Below are 19,458 nucleotides of genomic sequence, written 5' to 3'. Positions count from 1 at the left end.
ACAGGCCTGCAAGCTAGTATCTTGTACTTGTTAAGTTAGAGAAGGATCTTATTTTGCTTGTAATCTTTAGAAAATTAGGTTGCTGAGGAAAGTAGTCTATTGTCCCCATATAGAAGGATAAGAGCTTTATAAGTGCCTTGCAGTGTTCTACATAGTGAAGACTGAAAGTCGGGCCATCTTATAGGCATGGAACTAGGCATATACATACACACAGTTCGCCAATCTGGGACCACAGCTCTAGAGATTATGTATTTGGTAGTTCCTAGAAGTAAATTCTTTACCTCTGAAGAAGTCTGAGGCATTCCAGGGTCTTCCAATCCTGAAGGAGAAAATCTTGCACTTGGACCACCTCAAATTGATGCAGAAGATTGACTTCAAGAAACAACTGAATTCTCCCTCTCCTCCCTAGGACGTCATGGAATTGAAGAGATTCATCACAGTTCAGAACAAAAAGAAATGTTTCAGATAGAAATGGAATTGTTCTTGGATCGTTTTCTTTTAACAATAATTCCTTAACATAGCCCAATATGTTGCTGGCTTTATGAAAATTGTAATCCACGCTGGAAAAAACTGCATCTGCCACCTTTCTCTGTTATTTAACTTCTTTTATTTCCCCTGGATCTGTTCCAGAACGGGAAGGAGAACAGCAAAGGCGAATATTTTTGCTCTTGGATAATGTTAGATACATTCCCATGATCTGTAGCCAAGAAATTCTTCATAATTTTCAACAAAGATCATTCTATTTAAATTGGCCACTTACTGCTTCCCTTAGGTCAACTCCAACACTAAACTTTCTCGTGTTTATTTTATTTTTAAATATCCGGTGATGCATATATGCGTTCCAAAATCTGAGGAAGGATAGTCATTGTTTGGGGGTAGCTTTCAAACTTTCTGATTTGTTCCACAAATATATATTAGAGAGATAAAGCAACTATTGCATATTAGGGGTCTAGCTTGTAGAGTAAAATAATTTAGCAATCTGAAATCCATACCATTTAATCTCTAGTAAAAAGTTGACCAGAAAAGACTCTTAATACTGGAAAAGATGGATGAAAAGAGAAGAAGATAATCAGCAGCAGGGTGGACGGACTCAGTTACACTGGAGAGACATGATAGCAGCGCCCCAATATTTGAGGGTCTACCACAGAGAGGAGGGGGTCAAACTATTTTCTAAAGTACCTGTAGGCCAGACAAGGAATAATGGATGGAAACTGAACAAGGAGAGATTCAACCTGGAAATAAGGAGAAGTTTTCTGACAGTGAGAGCAGTCAACCAATGGGACAGCTTGCCTTCAGAAGTTGTGGGAGCTTCAGGCTGGACTGCCACCTGTCAGAAATGGTGTAGGGTCTCCTGCTTGGACGGGAGGTAGATTAGATGACTTACAAGGTCCCTTCCAACTCTGTTAATCTGTATTTAGTGGTAAGTCACATCAAAGATCAGAAAGACCAAATTAGGGATAGATCGTCATGGAGAAGATTTATCTGTGTGATTGCTAGGTGTCAAAAACAACTTGATGGCACATAATCAGTCACCAGATACAGATTAACAGAGTTAGAAGGGACCTTGTAGGTCATCTAGTCCAACCCGCCACCCAAGCAGGAGACCCTACACCATTTCTGACAGATGGCAGTCTAGTCTCTTCTTGAAAGCCTCCAGTGAGTTCCCACAGATCAAATAGCTGGCCATCATTGTCTCAATTTGGTAGCTGAGCAAACTTGGACTTTTGTAATATCAGTCTAGAATCCTGAGGTCGTAACTCAAAAAACATCTCAAAAGAAAAAATAAAACATACAGAAACTACATATTATTGCCAAAACCCTGCATGTTTGTGTGAAATAGCCATCATGAATTTATCCTTTTTAAGAAAGAGTTTGTTTACCTTTTTGTTTTAATGAAGGTATCCCGTCCATAAGTGTTATTTTTTCTGCCTAGAGGGAAAACAGTTGCAAACAATGTCCTTTTCATTGCTTCACTAATTTAGGGCATTGTTTATAAGATTATGCAGTAGAACCTAGCAGTCTGTAGCCTGAGGTTCTGCTGTAGTTCATTTTTGTCAAAAGAGATTCCTTTCTTTTGTTTTGTATGCCAGGGCTAATACCATTGAGCAGGCCCAGGATATTTTCTGGAAGCAAGCTGATTTTGGTTACGTTAAAGAAAAGATGAAAAACGTGAAGACTCATTGCAAGCCTAAGAATGCGGTAGGCATATTTATTTTCATTTTTCTTTACAAAGAATATAGGCCACTCTAATCAACTGAGTGGTATAAAATTCCCCAGATTTCTAATTTGGGATTAAAGAGGGCTAGTCAGATTTTAAAACTAAAACCATTCATTTAAAAAAGAAGGCTATATGTAATGTGGGAATTAATACTCAAAATACAGTATAATAAAACTAATTCATCCTCTAGTACTACAAGAACCTGGCCTCCGAGTCTTGGTGAAATAACCAATCTTCACCAACTTTCTAAAAACCGTGTGTGTGTGTGTGTGTGTCAAACATCTGGGGGATGCTTATCTCAATTCTCAGCAACTGAGAAGTCATGTGTCCACAGCCCAAATAGGAACAATGTCTAATCAAGGGATTATGAAATCCTTCCATCTAGAGCAGGGGTGTCCAACCTTGGCAACTTTAAGACTTGTGGACTTCAACTCCCAGAATTCCTCGGCCAGCTTGCTGGCTGAGGAATTCTGGGAGTTGAAGTCCACAAGTCTTAAAGTTGCCAAGGTTGGACACCCCTGATCTAGAACAATGTTTCCCAACCTTGGCAACCTGAAGAAGTATGTGGACTTCAACTCCCAGAATTCCCCACCTCAGCACTCTAAAATCCACATATTTTCAAGTTGCCCAGGTTGAGAAACACTGATCCAGATTGGAATGAATCAGGAGGGAATAGTCGCGCGGTTAGGTAGTTCTCCATTTACAACCATTTGTGTAATCATGGTTCAGGATTATGGGAAGTCTTGAAAAAATGACTTATGACCAACACTGTCACTGAAACTGTTGTATCCCTTTCACGGTTCTGGGATCACAATTTGGGCCTTTGGCAACTGTCACATTTATCACTGGTTGCGGTATCCTTCAGTCCCGTGATTATTATTTGCGAACCTTTTTGTCAACTTTGCCAGAACATGTCTATTAGGGAAGATGGATTCACAACCACAGTGATTTGTTTAATGACCGTCATAAAAATTATCATAGAATCAGGTCCAACTTGACTTACAACTGCAAAGACTTATGACGGAAATTCTGGTTGCAACTGCAGTGATAAGTTGAGGACATCCTGCATCCAGGTCTTGAACCCTGAAGCGTTTCTTGAACCCTGAAACATTACAGCCAGCATGTTGAATAACAAAAGGTTGTGATTTGTTTACAAGATGGAAGTGTGCAAAGGCTGTGCAACACTTTGGATTCAAAAACAAAAACGTCTCATGGGACATGGGAGCAGGGAACATTTGCAGTCACTACCACCTCAGCCCCAATGAATGACCTTTTTAATATTCAATTCCATGGTGCTGCAGATTTTTGATTCGGTTAAAATAATTCATTTTCGCTTGTCAGCCAGCTGCATGATAGTAACCTACAGATCTCTTATGTCGTTTTCTTTCAGGGAGATTCTTCACTTGAATGTTCCCGTTACCTTCAGTATTGCAAAGCAACAAATTTGTATATTGATTTAAGGCATCCAGAAAGAAACCATGATAGGTTTGTGCCATCTTCGTATTTCATAATTATTCGATAATCCTGTTTAAGGAATTGCATTCTGAGTTTAAGGCGCTTGGCCATGTGGCAAAATTTTACTGTTTTTCTTCTTTTATTTCCACTTATTAATAGATCAATATTGGGATACAGAAATCTACAGCGTTTAACAGAGGGTTTTACTGATTTTCATAGCTGTAGAGAAAAGCTTGAAGAATGAATTACTGTAAGAAGCTTAAAGGATCAGAAATAATCTACTGTGTTTCCATGGGGGAACAGATTGTGCTTAGTCACCTTTATCAGTCTAGGATCTTATCTGACACCCTCAACCACTGCTTCTTATAAGAAATTGCCTTAGATCAGATTAGATTTGTGGGCTATCTACCTCACTAATGTCAACACTGACTGGTAATATTTTCAAGAAGTTCAGACTCTAAGAATCTTGGAAGTTTTCAGCGATTCAACCTCTTCATGTCCAGCTGCGTAAGCTGCCCAGAATCCCTTTTTGTGAGATACAAATTTGCTAAAGAACTAAAGCTCACACTCTTCCATTAAATTGTAACCATGTTCTATAGAATGTTGGTTTCTAATGAGCAAAACAGAATTGTCAGAATCAGAATAGAACTAGAAGGGACCTTGAGGTCTTCTAGTCCTGCTCAAGCAGGAGACCCCTATACAATTTTAAACAAATGACTGTCCAGCCTCTTCTTAAAAACCTCCAGTGATGAAGCGCCCACAACTTCTGACTGCAAGCTGTTCCACTGGTTAATTGTCCTCTCTATTAGGAAGTTTCTCCTTAATTCTGGGTTGCTTCTCTCTTTGATTAGTTTCCATCCATTGTTTCTTGTCCTGCCCTCTCGTCTTTTGGAAAATAAATTGACTGCCTCCTGTTTGTGGCAATCTCTCAAATACTGGAATACTGCTATCATGTCCCCACTAGTCCTTCTTTTCTCTAGACTAGCCAAACCCAAAATCCTCCAACCGTTCTTCGTATGTCTTAGTCTCCGTGGAGGCCTTTAATCATCTTAGTTGTTCTTTGCACTTTTTCCAAATGTCAACATCTTTTTTATAATTTGGTGACCAAAACTGGATGCAGTATTCCAGGTGTGGCCTTACTAAGGCATTATAAAGCAGTACTAATACTTTACTGTTCTCAATGCACTGTGAGCATTGTAAATTTTGAAAGGGCCAAATAAATAAATAAATACATTTTTTCGCATGTAGTGGTTCTTACAACTCTCCCTTCTTCAAATAAACTTTCTAACTTGATAATTTGAGAAGGCTTCTGCTGTAGGGAACAATTGTCAGCTTTAAGATAGAGACTTTCAAGTACATATGTTGGAAGTACAGGAATAAATCATAAACTGGAGGTTTACAATCACAGCAACCAAGGTGGGATTTTCATACCACTGTTAAGCTTTGCGTTTGCACCAAAGTAATTTCTCTTTATCATCTACTGGAGTTTCTTTGAATCTGTGAAACTTCAGAGCATGACATCTGTATAACTCTTCTTGAGATATCATAATAAACCAAAGCCTGTGGAGGCTTTATCTTCAGTGATCCATTTGGAGAGAAAGGAATTGCTCAGGATTCCTTATGTGTTGGATTGTACATGGAAATATAGTACCTGAACCAGCTAACGACCCCTTAGAATTCTTGTGTGTCATAAAAAAAAGAAAAATGTTTTTGTATATTACTTGAAATGAACCAGATTTTTTTCCCTTATGATCTGTTTTATGATTCTAGCACATTAAAAAAAAGCTTTCATGGCTCACCCTAAGACAAAACATTTTCTAAATTTCAAAAATGAGCTCTTTTATTTGGCTTTTAATTTTTAAATCCTGTTTCCACTTTCTTTCCTTCCCTGGTTAGATTTAATGAAGATTTCTTCAAGAAAGATCAAATAGGTGGCCACTGCAGTATGAATACTGAAGTTTTCCTTGCTGAAGGTCAACAAAAGAGTCCTTTGCAATCTTGGTAAGTCTTGTAAGTATGTTATTTTATTTCTTCACAATATCTTGGCAGAATAGACATCTTGGGTGTTCCTTTTCTGTTCCAGTAATCATGACTGAGCTATAGCAATAGCCCTTAGACTTATATACTGTTTCATAGTGCTCTGTAGCACACTCAAAGTGGTTTATAGAATTAGCATATTTTCCTCAACAATCTGGGTCCTCATTTTACCTATCTCAGAAGGATGGAAGGCTGATGGAGTCAACCTTGAGCCAGTCAGATTGAACTCCTGGCTGTGGGCAGAGTCAGCCTGCAATACTGCATTCTAACCACTATGCTAAAAAGTTCAAAGAAGAGCAACTAAGATGATCCAAGGCCTGGAGACTGAAACATACGAAGAGTGGCTGCAGGATTTGGGTTTGGCTAGTCTAAAGAAAAGAAGAATTGGGGTGACATGATAACAATAGTCCAGTACTTGAGGGGCTGCCACAAAGAAGACGGGGTCAAATTATTCTCCAAAGCACCAGAGGGCAGGAGAAGAAGCAATGGATGGAAACTAATCAAAGAGAGAAGCAATCTGGAATTAAGGAGAAACTTCCTAACAGTGAGGACTATTAACCAGTGGAACAGCTTGACTCTAGAAATCATGGGCTCTTCATCACTGGATGTTTTTAAGAAGAGACTCTCGACAGTCACTTATCTGAAATAGTATAGGTTCTCCTGCTTGAGCAGAGGGCTGGACTAGAAGACCTCCAAGGTCCCTTCTACTCTACTCTGCTCTGCTCTACTCTACTCTACTCTACTCTACTCTACTCTACTCTACTCTACTCTAGCACGTTGTAAGATAGTTTTTCCCAACTTTTTTCAGCTGGTGTTTACTTTTGGAATATTGAGAGCATGCTCAAGCTATGCTCAGAAACTGTGTCTCCGGAGAGTGGGGGGAATTTGCTTATTTACCAAATAGTTGCTATTAGGACTTCGGCTTGCTAGAAAAATTCTCTTGTCAAAAGACAAAACTGATGAAGATGCTTCCCACTACTTATCCTAGCTTTTAGCACACACTCTTTTTTGGGGAGGAATAGGTCAAATATGCTGGTAAACACAGCACCAAACTGCAGTTACCTACAATTTTTATTTTCAAAGCACATCCACAGAGACAATATGGGAGCAATAATTTATTTATTTAGAAAACGTCTATGGCTGCCCCCTTTACATACATAAACCTAGGCAGTTTATTAAAGCTACATTTAAAAAGCCTGCAATCAAACATAAATATAATAGAAACAATCCAATGCAAAAAGAAAGTGAGCCGCCATGTAAGTAGACTTACAATGTAAACCTATGTATTATAAGCTCCTCTAACATCCAGACTAATCAAGAAACTAATCAAGGAGAAAAGCAACCTAGAACCAAGGAGAAATTTCCTTGAGAGTTAGAACAATTAATCAGTGGAACAACTTGCCTCCAGAAGCTGTAAATGCTCCAACATTTGAAGTTTTTAAGAAGAGACTGGATAACCATTTGTCTGAAGGCGGTGTAGGGTTTCTGCTTGAGCAAGGGGTTGGACTAGAAGACCTCCAAGGTCCCTTCCAACTTGTTATTCTATTACTTAATGCCTGGGGAAATTAGCCAAGTCTTAATGGCCTTTCAAAAGGCTAAGAAGGTTGGTGTCTTCTGAATCTCAGAAGGGAGGCTATTCCAGAGGACAGGCATTGTACAAAGTAGCAAATTTCCTTAGTCCTGAGAGATGATCCTGTTTAATGAAAGGGACCTGGAGGTACCCTGTTGTAAGTCACCCTTAACAGCAAAAGCTGATAATTCCTCCTGGCAACTTGCTCATGCTAGACTGTTCTATGGATCCTGCTAATTTGACTCAAATTCTCTCTTAGGTAACTGCAGTCACTAATAACTATGTCTTTGCTGATATGTTTTGAAATTCATGGTAAACACATTTGACATGAATCTTCCAATTAGCTAGATCTATGAAAGTTGGATAGCGGGAATACTCTCTCTACGTTTCCCAACCCTTAATTTATAGATCAAAGACGTTGCACAAGTCTGAATTCAAAGCAGAGCTTAACCTTTTGAAGCCTTTTAGAAGAGGCTTCAGTTACAATTAAAAATAATTTCAATTGTCAAATTTGGTAAAACTTCACCAACAGTAACAGAAAGTGTATGTGTTGTATTGCTTAAAAATCAGCCTGGAATACATTTTCGAAGCCTAATTTAAATGGTGGTAATTAGAATAGAATTGATAATAGGCTAGAACAAGGGTGTCAAACTCAAGGCCCAAGTGCTTACATCTGGCCCACAGGGCCACCCTGGAAACAGAGAAGGACTGGCCCGCGGTGCCTCTGCCAGTGAAAATGGAGCCTGGGTGGGGGGCACTGGCAGAGGGCTGCGGGAGGCCGTCATGGTCGATAATGGGGCCCAGGAGGGCTGTGTGCGGCATCCCTGAGCTCCATTTTTGCTGGCAAAGGGCTGCAGGAAGCCATCATGGCTGAAAACAGCTCAGAAGCCAGTTTTTGCTGGTAGAGCATTTGGGTTGCCACAGGCAACCCTGACAGGAGTGATGTCAAGCTGGCCATACCCCCCGAGGTCAAACACAACCCTGATGCGGCCCTCAATGAAATTGATTTTGACACCCCTGGACTGGAATAATTTGATTGTCACTTTCAATGTACACTAATCGGCATACATTAAAATGAAATTTGTTGCATACAGCTCTCAAAGGGTCACCACCTCCAATATACACTACATAAACTTGACTAAATAAATAAATAAATAAGCAAGCAAGCAAGCATATACCCACATATATTATATGACACTGAGAGAAACAACACAGTCTAGCTTGGATGTTTACATGTACATAGTGAGAAAAACGAATTTTGCGAATTTATCAGAGGGCATAGGGAACAAAGCTGTTACAGAATCTGGAAATCCTGCTAGAAATACTCTGAAACCTCCTCCCAGAGGGGAGTAACAGAAACAGACTGTAAAGTGGGTATGTGGGGTCTCTGACAATGCTTTGAGCTCTAAGCACATAGCGCTTATAAGCAGTATCCTGAATGACAGCAACTGAGCTTCCTATAATCTTCTCGGCTGTCCTTACCACTCTCTGTAGGGACTTTCTATCTGAGGCACTGCTGCCCCCAAACCAATGATGCAGTTTGTTAAAATGCTCTCGATTGTGCCTCTGTAAAAAATGGCCAGGACAGAAGGAGAAAGAAGTGCTCTCCTCATCTGATGTAGGAAATGCAGACTGGTTTGCACGCTTCACTTTACAGGTTTGCTGAACTCCAGACGTATGCAGAGATGAGCTCCAGACCATTGGAAGATGGTAGCTGTGATATCATTGTTGAGAAGCCAACTTATTTCATGAAGCTTGATGCAGGTACAAGGTATTTCAATATTTTCAAGTTCCAAAGTGTAACCTCATTTCTCTATATTGGTAAGAGAGTCTCCATTTCTGTAAACATTAGGAGGCAGTAATTATAAGCTGCACGAAGTCCTTGAGTTATAACTGGTTGTATAATGACCATTCAAAATTACAGTGGACTTGAAAAAAGTTACTTTTGACCTATCCTTGAAGTTATGACTACTGTACCACTCCGCTGTCATATGATTGTATTTCATGTGCTTATCAACTTGCTTGCGCTTGAAGCTTCCCATGGTCACAGGTTCACATTTTGTGACCTTTTTTTTTTGCTGTTTATTGGCAAGAAATGCCTTTTGGATGACCTGCATTCAGACTTACAACCATGTGATTTGGTTAACAACCACAGCAACTCACATAATGGCCATCATGAAAACAGTTGTAAAATTGACGTCTGTTATGACCACAATGATTTACTGACTAAAGTTCCAGGCTTAATTGTGGTCGTAAGCCTAGGGCTACCTATACTCTTTAAATATTTAAGTATGAGCCAGGAGTGTGCAGCAGCTGCCAAAAAAAGCCAACACAGTCCTAGGCTGCATAAACAGGGATAGAATGAAGATCACGTGAAGTGTTAATACCACTTTATAATGCCTTGGTAAGACCATACTTGGAATACTGCAGCCAGTTTTGGTTGCCACAATGTAAAAAAGATGTGGATATTCTGGAAAGAGTAAGAGAAGAGCAACAAAGATGATTAGGGGACTGGAGGCTAAAACATGAAGAATGATTGCAGGAACTGTGTATGTCTGGTCTAATGAAAAGAAGGAGTAGGGGAGACATGATAGCAGTGTTCCAATATCTCAGGGGCTGCCACAAAGAAGAGTCAAGCTATTCTCCAAAGCACCTGAGGGCAGGACAAGAAGCAATGGGTGGAAACTCATCAAGGAGAGAAGCAACTTAGAACTAAGGAGAATTTTTCTGACAGTTAGAACAATTAATCAGTGGAACAACTTGCCTCCAGAAGTTGTGAAATATTATTATTATTATGAGAGTACAACATGTACACAATGAGATTGACTGAGCCTCCCTTCATGCACACACACGTGTACACCCCAACAATGCTCCAACACTGGAAGCTTTAAAAAAGATGTGGGATAGCCATTTGTCTCAAATGCTATAGGGTTTCCTGCCTAAGCAAGGGGTTGGACTAGAAGACCTCCAAGGTCCCTTCCACCTCTGTTCTTTTCTATCTGATTAATCTCTAAAGTTAGTGTTTCTTAACCTTGGTGTATGGATGTCAACTCCCAGAGTTTCCTAGCTAACATGCTGGCTATGGAATTCTGGAAGTTGAAGTCCACATACCTTAAGAGTTGCTAAAGTTGAGAACCATTGATCTAAATGTTATTTGAGCATAAATGCATATGCAATTGTTTAAAGTACTGTTTCTATATAACTGCCAACTCTTATCGTAGTTATGCTCACATTGATATGAACATGCCTTAGTGACCTGATTCACAGATAATGTGAATTAGCAATAGAGAGGTTTGTACTCTCTATAATATATATACTGAGTACACTGAGCCCAAGCTAACAAAGCCTATTACATTTCCATTGCAGTTGTTAAGTGAATTCTGCCCCATTTTACAAACTTTTTTTGGGCCACAGTAAAGTAAATCCTTCTAGATGTGAAAGTGTATCATGCAGTCACTGAACGAGTCTGGTTTCCCCTATGGACTTTTCTTGTTGGGAAGCCAGCTGGGAAGGTTAGAAATGATGATCACATGACCCCAGGATAGTGGAATAGTCATAAATATTTGCCAGTTGCCAGATGCCCAAATTTTGATCGCATGGCCAAAAATAATTTGTTCGTGTGAATTAGGAAATGATTGCTTCACATAAGTGGGGAAAATGGTCATAAGTCACCTTTTTCAGTGCTACTGCAACTTCAAACAGTCAGTAAATGAATGGCTGGAAGTCCTGGGCTATCTTTATAGCTTGGAGTTCAGTGAAATAAGCTGGGCTGAGCAAACGATCATAACTTGATCTTTTTTTACTGAACTCATTAAGGTTTTTTGGCTGTGCGGCTGTGTTTCTACATAAATTCCCCTTCTCTGTACATTTCCCTCTATCAAAATACCGTCCAGAAGTTTGTGATTTACTAGGAAATAAAAACAGTGCAGGGCAAGCAGCATTTTGAAGATGGTGGTGTTCTTTTAACAATAATATAAAATCCTCCAACATTACTGCTCTGATCAAATTAGTAGCTTCTTATGACTGGATTTCATTTAAAACCCATATGCTGCCAATAATAATGAGCTAGTCTCAAAGCTCATCCTTGTTCAGCTTCTTAAATGTGTTTTTAATGGCAACTTCATGAATTAATTAAGTAACTCATTATTTTGTATCTGTATTTTTACCATTGTGGCATGGGTGCACCTATGGAACATAGGTTTTTCCATAAAGCCCTAAGCCTTAGTTGTAAATGACTGTCTATGTAGTTTTAGTTATGCTCACTACAACCAGCTTATTTTTTCTTCCTTCTTTTAGGTGTCAACATGTACCATCATTTTTGTGACTTTGTGAATCTTTATATCACTCAGCATGTTACCAACACCTTCAGCACTGATATCAGCATTGTTATGTGGGATACTGTAAGTAAGATTAGAAAGATAGTTATGGTTAGGTTAGGGCAGGGCAGGGGTGTCAAACTCAAGAACCGGGGGTCAGATCCGGCCTGCGGGGTGCTTAGATCTGGCTCTCGGGGTTGCCCTGGAAACAATAAAGGACCGCTCCGTGATGCCTCTGCCAGTGAAAATAGAGCTCACAAGCAGGGGTGGGATTCTGCCAGTTCAGACCGGTTCAGGTGAACCACTTGCTCCGAAAATCAGCTGGGAGCATACCCGGTCACTCCGACAAGCATATGCTCCCCCCCCCCCGTGCTGTACTGACCTTTATTGTCCCAGCTGATCAGCGCAGAACAGTGGATTGCTGCTCCTCACCTGTGTTACTCCCCTGAAGTAACATAGCATGTAAGGATTTTTGCGTTGGCAGTCACGCGCGTGAAGCACGCGATCACCAAACCGGTAGTTATACCAGCAGCATCCCACCCCTGCTCACAAGGATCGCGTGTGCTGGCAGAGGGCTAACAAACAAACTAAAAGCAAAACTGCCATGCCCCCCTATCCCCTCCCAAGGTCAAACACAACCTTGTTGCAGCCCTCAATGAAATTGAGTTTGACAGTACTGTAATGCGAATTTGTCCTAAGCTATTCTATTTTCAACATTTGTTATAGTATATTTAATTCCTAATATTGCCAGATGATGGCGCCAATGTACTTTTTATCTCACTATAAAGCTGAAGAAGTTTAGGCGTTCTCTTTATGCAGGGCACATTGGTTTAGCTGTTGCAGGTTTACAACCCTTATTTAAAAAAAAAAATTAGTAAAGCTGAACTTACTTTTTTTATTAAGTAAATTTTAACGTGCAACTTTCTGCTCAAATGTCCCAAAGGTGCTTTTTTTTCCAGGAGGCAACTGAACTTTCTTGTTCTTCTTTGAAGACATTTTGCTTCCAATCCAAGAAGCTTCTTTAGAAAATCAAGAAAGTCCAGTTCCCTTGTGAAAAAGCAGGTTTGGGACAACTATGACCTGTCCTGGATGACTGAGAATCTCCATAAACATTTTTCTACTCAAATGTTTGGAAGATTTTAGCTTTTTACTAAAACGTTCAAAGTTTTATGTAAGTGAGATGAAACAGAAATGCGATTTTATAAAAAAAATATCCATGCTTTTAGCATGTTTCTGAACAAATATAAATGACAAACGGTCATTATAAAGAACCTTTGGTAACACATCAATTCAGGTATATGATGGTAGGGTAGTTGCTAGATCAGTTTAGTATCTTCCAGTTGTATTGAACTCTGATCTTTAGTTGGCATTGGCTGTTTTGATGAGCAGACCTCCAATATATTTCCACTCTGTTAAAAAACAACTCATATTTATTAAAATATAATTGCAAACCTATGTGAAAAAATAAAAAATAAAAATCTTAGGTTAAGGTGGCTGGATATGAAATGATGTGAACCTTTTAAAGAATATATTTATTGTACATTATTATTTTGGCTATTAAAATCAGAAAAAGAGCATGGAAGTTGCAGAACAGAACATATTCAGTTATCAGAACATATTGAGCATCTGCACCAATGTCATATTTTTCCTCACACATTTTAGTTGTATTTTTCTTTTGTAATCTTTGGAGGCTACTAATATTTTTATTTTTACCATATCTCTCTATTAATATGTTATCTCTTTTATGCTGAATTATTTTAGAAATTCTTTCTAATCTTATTGTATAAAATGGACACATACAAATTTGGACTTTATTGAGGGAAATCTTACTGGCATTTGTTTGTTTCTTTCAGAGTACATATGGATATGGAGATTTGTTCAGTGAAACATGGAAGGCATTTACGGACTATGAAATAATACATTTGAAATCGTACGATTCAAAAAGAGTATGGAATATTGTATCATTTGTACACTTTACTGTTTTATTTTAAATGTAGTGAAAAAATTGCTTTGTGGCGATTATGTCTAAAATTTTGTAGTTATTAATTTCACTGGTCCTTGGATTTCTGGAGTTGTAATAGTTAAAGCACGGGTGTCAAACTCGCCCTGTCATGTTGCCGTCATGTGATGTTTTGTGACATTTCCCCCATTTGCAGAGTTGGGGTGGGTGTGGCCTATGCGTGACGCATCCAGCCCACGGGCCGCCAGTCTGACACCCCTGAGTTAAAGTAAAGATAAGAATTTGTCTTTTGGCAACTGACTCAGCTGTATAAACCAGGAAGTCAACTTACTTGGATTTGAATGAATCAAGGAGCTACATTATAGTTTAATGTAAGCTAGGAATGAATCCCAAAAGACAGGAAGGGAAGGAAAGGGAAGTATAATAGTCCCTCCCAGTTCCACAAAACATATGAAACTTGAAAAGATTATTTAATGACCGCAATCATCTTCTGACATTCTAAAAAAATTTAAAAAAAATCTGTGGACATAAACCATAAACCACAATATATTTGCTATGATTTGCAGGAAATATCAAAAGCCAATATCAAAAGTCACCTAGAATTGCCTAGTCACCTTGGTGAGATGGACAGCATGGAAGTCTAATAATAAATAAATAACAAATAATTCAAACTTTTGTTGTCCACGGTAGTAGAAATGGAAGTAAATGGAAGTGCATGTCTGAAATGGCAACATGATGCCAGTTATCTTTCAAAATCTGCCATAACTTTCGCCATTAAACTAGCATTACAATATTTCTTGAAAGTATTTTATGTTATGAGAGTTTATAATTATTATATATGACAAGAGAAATCACCCATCTTCCAAAACAAATGACTGGGCAGTGTACAACAAAGTTACAAAAATATTCTGAACTACTTTCCATTGCACCGTTAATAGATGCTGCTTCATAACAGAATAACAGAGTTGGAAGGGATCTTGGAGGTCTTCTAGTCCAACCCCTTGCTCTAGCAGAAAACCCTATTACCATTTCAGACACATGGTTGTCCAGTCTTTTTTCTTTAAAAAAAAAAACTCCAGTGTTGGAGCATCCACAACTTCTGGAGGCAAGTTGTTCCACTAACTGACAGGAAATTTCTCCTTAGTTTTAGGTTGCTTCTCTCCTTGATTAGTTTCCATCCATTGCTTCTTGTCCTGCCTTCAGGTGTTTTGGAAAATAGCTTGATTCCCTCAAATATTGAAACACTGCTACCGTGTCACACCTAGTCCTTCTCTTCATTATATTAGACGTACCCAATTTCTTCAACCATTCTCCATACATTTTACTTTCTAGTCCCCTAATTATCTTTGTTGTTCTTCTCTGTGCTCTTTATTTGCCTCTCTTCTTATATATTAAGGAAAATCCTTGTAAATTGTTTATCTTCTTTTCCAGGTCTGCTTCAAAGAAGCAGTTTTTACACTATTGCCTCGAATGAGGTTTGGCTTATTTTATAATACACCATTGGTGAGTACATCTGGTGAGATTAATACACTTTTAAAAACAAAACAAAACAAGCAGAATACTTGGGTCTGAATAAACATGGTGATTTTTATCCCTCTCTCTCATTTTATATATGGTAGAAAATTAAAGCATAAACATGTTTACATTTTATTCCTGTGTCTGGTTTAATTGCAGATCTCCGGCTGTCATGGGACAGGATTATTCAGAGCCTTTTCCCAACATGTTTTGCACAGATTAAATATCACCCAAGATGGGCCTAAGGTACTAGTTTGGTTGCAATAGTAGTCCTTAACATACAACCATAATTTAGGCCGGGATTACAATCCTAAATCATGCTTGTTATTAAGTGGTTAACCATATGACTGACAGTGGTGGTATGCTACCGGTTTGGACCAGTTCAGCCAATCCGGTAGTAAAAAAAAAGCCGACCATCAGTTGAGAAGAGGAAAAAAATCAGAAATCAGCTGATTTCTGAAGAGAAAAGTGCAGGATCAACCCTTCCACCTGCCCCTGCGCTTTTCTCTTCTTTATCCTCTCAGCTGATTGGCGCTGCAGGTCTCGGCTAGTGTGGGGAAAGCTGCATGCCGGTGTTATGCAAAGCACTCCCACCAAGCCACGCCCACCGCATCAGTGGTAAAACAATTTGAATCCCACCACTGATGACTGATCAATTTTACAAACTTCTGTAGTGGTCATTAAATGACCATGATGGTGGTTATGTGTCATTAAGCAAACGCTGCACTCATGAAATTAATCCATTGTCCTGATAGGGTGTTTTTTTTCCAGAAACAAGCATTTATCTTAAATTACAGTCATGTGACTGCAGGAAATTGCAAACAGCTATGAATGCAGGTCAGTTGCCAAGCACACAAAATGCAATCTTTGAGAGGGACCCCACTAAGCAACCTGTCGTAACTTCAGGAATACCTGTACTAAAATGAGACTGAAATTGTTTGCTCTCAACCCCCCCCCCCCATCCTAATGATAATTAGGATAGGGCCTTGGACAGCAAAGTCCAGCAGCTCTGATATATCCAGTTGCCCCAGAATAATTTTCACTACTCAAGAATTTCCTTTTCTTCTACTAGGAAGTCTATTCTCTAAAAGCCACCTGATAAATCCTTGATCGGTCTTTGTTTCCTATTCAGTAATTTTGCTGATTTTTCCGTTAACTTGACTGTTATTTTTGTCAGTTTTTACAGGCTGCGGAAAAAAAATAAGTTCAGTTCCTTAAAGTATTAACTGTAGAATGTAAAGTATATTCATCACAAGGGGCTAACACTTTCTTGCTTTCCACATCCATTTGCTGTACATTTCCTGCTGGTCTTAATAGATTTCATGCTGTTCAACCTTTGTATTCCTTTTTTACGATTTACCCCTGAAGATGGAATGATTTTTTAAATTGAGAAGGAAAATAATTTTATTTGGAGGGCTAATCTTATTTTTTTCCTCCATTACTCACCTGTGTATTAAGTGGCCCTGTTCAGATTCAGTAACGGTATTCAATGATGTTGTCCATTTTATATTCAATAAATATAATGTATTTTAAAAGCCTATGCCTCTTCAGGCACTTTCTGAGTTGGCATAGAGGTAGCTGAAAGTCTCTTAAATGGTTTAGCTGTTTGTGGCAAATACTCCTACTAAAGCTTCAGCTGAAGTGTTTGCAGCCTTCTTGCATGTTATATAAATGAGGTGATTAAAAGCAAAAGACAGTTTAACCGTCCTACTAATTGTTGCTGTTAAGGCTAGTCATTTTTTTCAGTTGTCGCTCTACTGGTCTTTTTTTGGTTTTGGTGCAGTGAATTGATTAATGAACTGTTTTGGCTGAATTCGTCTGTTTTTGTTTTTCAATAGGATGGAAAAATCAGAGTTACAATTCTTGCCCGGACTACAGAGTATAGAAAGATATTAAACCAAAATGAGGTTTGCTCATTTTTTTTCCTTCGGTTAAATCTCTTTGCTTTAGAGTTGCCACATAGGAAAAGGTAACTTTAATGCTACCTTGAACATTTTTGTTTTTTTTCCTCTACCTCTTCAGCTTGCCAATGCTTTGAAAACACTGCCGTTATTTGATGTCCAAATAGTGAATTACAAGTACAAGTAAGTATACCTGAAAGGAGAAGTAGAGCTGGCCTACAGTTCTTCATACCAAATCAGTATATGACATATCAGTATCTGCAGGGATGGGTTCTGTTGATCTGTCTGTCTGCGTGTCTGTCTGTCCATCCGTCCATCCATCTTAGGAACCATCCACCTCCTTCACAGGGAGACTGTGGGTGGTGTAGAAATAATGTTAAAAAACATAAAAACTAAAATAAAATCTACAGTAGGCAAGGAGAGTTAAAGTTTTTACATTAAGAACTAATTAAAAAGCATGAGGGGAGGAGAATTTCAGGGTGCTAACCAGCCCCATTGCTGCATGCTCGTCGGTGAGTCCCAAACAATAAGAGAAATATTTAAATATTTATGAAAGGCCAGGAGAGTGGGGGCTCTCCTTGCTTAATTGAGGAGGGGGAGAATGTTCCAAAGAGCAGGGGCAGTGGGAGAAAAGGCTCCCTTCCCAGACTCTTTCAACTGAGAGTGTTTGCAACGTATTTTCCCTTCCTATCCAGGTGGTAGATGTTAATGTGATGCGTTGAAGATGGTTTTTTAGATCGCTTGGCCCCAGGCCGTGCAGGGCTTTAAAGATCATAGCTACCATCTTGAATTGGACTCAGAAACATGCTGGTATCCAATGCAGTTCATAAAGCAAAGATATTACATGCGTTATTATACGCAGCGGCGGCTAGCATAAAACTGTCATAGATCCTCCTTAACAGGAATCTGTATTTCAGAAGGTTCCACACAATTTCCGAGTAGCAATTGTAGTGTTCACACAATCTCTGAGTAGCAATTGCCGTGGGCTGAGGACAAACATTCAGTCCCTTTTTTTGAACAAGCCAAAATGTTTTTCCATAGTGCAAAGGCACTGTTGGGTACAGCCCAGTCACTTTGAACTGCTGAAATTGTAGGACACTTTCTAAGGAATGAACTACTTCTTAGAATATATTTCTGACAAACATGCTGACATTGAGAGCAATGTATGGATTTAAATCTAGTAATGTACTTGTCTAAACATAGCGCTAGACAATGAAATATATATATTTTAATGTATATTTGCATGGCAGCCTTGTAAGGTGCTTCCAGGCAATCAGATGCTGCCGTAAATGGATCCATTGACTGACCCTTTAGCCTTAATCACAGACTCTCCTCCAGGTACCTTAGAGTAGAATATCAGAGCTGGAAGGTTTTCTCATCCAGTCCCTTGCTCAGGCAAGAGGTCCTATATCATTTCAGACAAATGGTTATCCAATATCTTTTTAAAATCTTCCAGTGTTGGAGCATTTACAACTTCTGGAGGCAAGTTGTTCCACTGATTAATTGTTCTAACTGTGTCAGGAAATTTCTCCTTAGTTCTAGGTTGCTTCTCTCCTTGATTAGTTTCCATCCTTTGCTTCTTGTCCTGCCCTCAGGTGCTTTGGAGAATAGCTTGACTCCCTCTTTTTTGTGGCAGCCCCTGAGATATTGGAACACGGCTATCATGTCACCCCTAGTCTTTCTTTTCATTAAACTAGACATACCCATACCATTCTTCATATATATTTAGCCTTTCAGTCCCCTGATCATCTTTGTTGCTCTTCTCTGCACTCTTTCTAGAGTCTCAACGTCTTTTTTATATCCTGGCGACCAAAACTGAATACAGTTTTCCAAGTGTGGTCTTGCCAAGGCATTATAAAGTGGTATTAACACTTCACGTGATCTTGATTCTTTCCCTATGTTAATGCAGCCTTGAACTCTGTTGGCTTTTTTGGCAGTTGCAGCACATTGCTGGGTCATATTTAAATGGTTGTCCACTAGACTAGGACACCAAGATCCCTCTCACAGTTACTACTATTGAGCGAGGTACCATATATACTGTACCTTGTGCATTTTGTTTTTCTTGTCTAAATGTAAAACTTTATTTTTTCCCCATTGAATTTTATTTTGTTAGAGAAGATTGCTGGTATTGCTGGTACCCATCAGTGAAATTGTTTCCCCAGAAATAATGTGCAGGATGAACAGTTTGAAAGATGTTATTATTTCAGGCACTTTAGAAAATCCTGTTTCTGTTTTGCCGTTGGCTCTACTTTGATTTTTGTCAGCTTCATTTTCATTTGCTATTATGGCTAGTGGTTTTAATCACTGTCGTGCTGTTGTTTGGTCATTTTGTGTCTCTTTGATTTATACTGTAGATTTTAATAGATTTACAAGCTACCTAGGGAAGTGTAGTTGTGAGGCAGTTTAGACATACACAAGATGATGTAGCTCAAGGACATGTTTATTTTAATGTGTTTCTTATTCATTACATTCCTCGAGGACTTTTT

At 39.0% G+C, this 19,458-nt stretch overlaps 1 protein-coding gene across 4 annotated transcripts in view; it reads left to right on the top strand.

The window, feature by feature from the left end:
- The window catches only part of EOGT (EGF domain specific O-linked N-acetylglucosamine transferase), a 669,726-nt gene that overhangs the window by 6,908 nt on the left and 643,360 nt on the right, over window positions 1-19,458 (top strand). For all 4 annotated transcript variants that reach the window (XR_015741598.1, XM_087923638.1, XM_087923639.1 and 1 more), the window contains 10 exons: window positions 2,091-2,199; window positions 3,609-3,703; window positions 5,570-5,674; window positions 8,938-9,044; window positions 11,577-11,680; window positions 13,450-13,542; window positions 14,988-15,059; window positions 15,231-15,317; window positions 16,910-16,978; window positions 17,094-17,155. Coding sequence is in view for 3 of the 4 variants with exons in the window: in XM_087923638.1 (XP_087779764.1) it covers window positions 2,091-2,199; window positions 3,609-3,703; window positions 5,570-5,674; window positions 8,938-9,044; window positions 11,577-11,680; window positions 13,450-13,542; window positions 14,988-15,059; window positions 15,231-15,317; window positions 16,910-16,978; window positions 17,094-17,155 (903 nt within the window). In the remaining variant the exon portion in view is untranslated. The remainder of the gene's footprint in view (window positions 1-2,090; window positions 2,200-3,608; window positions 3,704-5,569; window positions 5,675-8,937; window positions 9,045-11,576; window positions 11,681-13,449; window positions 13,543-14,987; window positions 15,060-15,230; window positions 15,318-16,909; window positions 16,979-17,093; window positions 17,156-19,458) is intronic.

This window comes from Pseudonaja textilis, chromosome 2 (assembly GCF_049901715.1).
Source record: "Pseudonaja textilis isolate UNSWEBS1 chromosome 2, rPseTex1.2, whole genome shotgun sequence".
In the NCBI taxonomy this organism is placed as follows: Eukaryota; Metazoa; Chordata; class Lepidosauria; order Squamata; family Elapidae; genus Pseudonaja; species Pseudonaja textilis.
The sequence above is the reverse complement of the archived record's forward strand: the minus strand, read 5'-3'. Positions and strand labels throughout refer to the sequence as shown.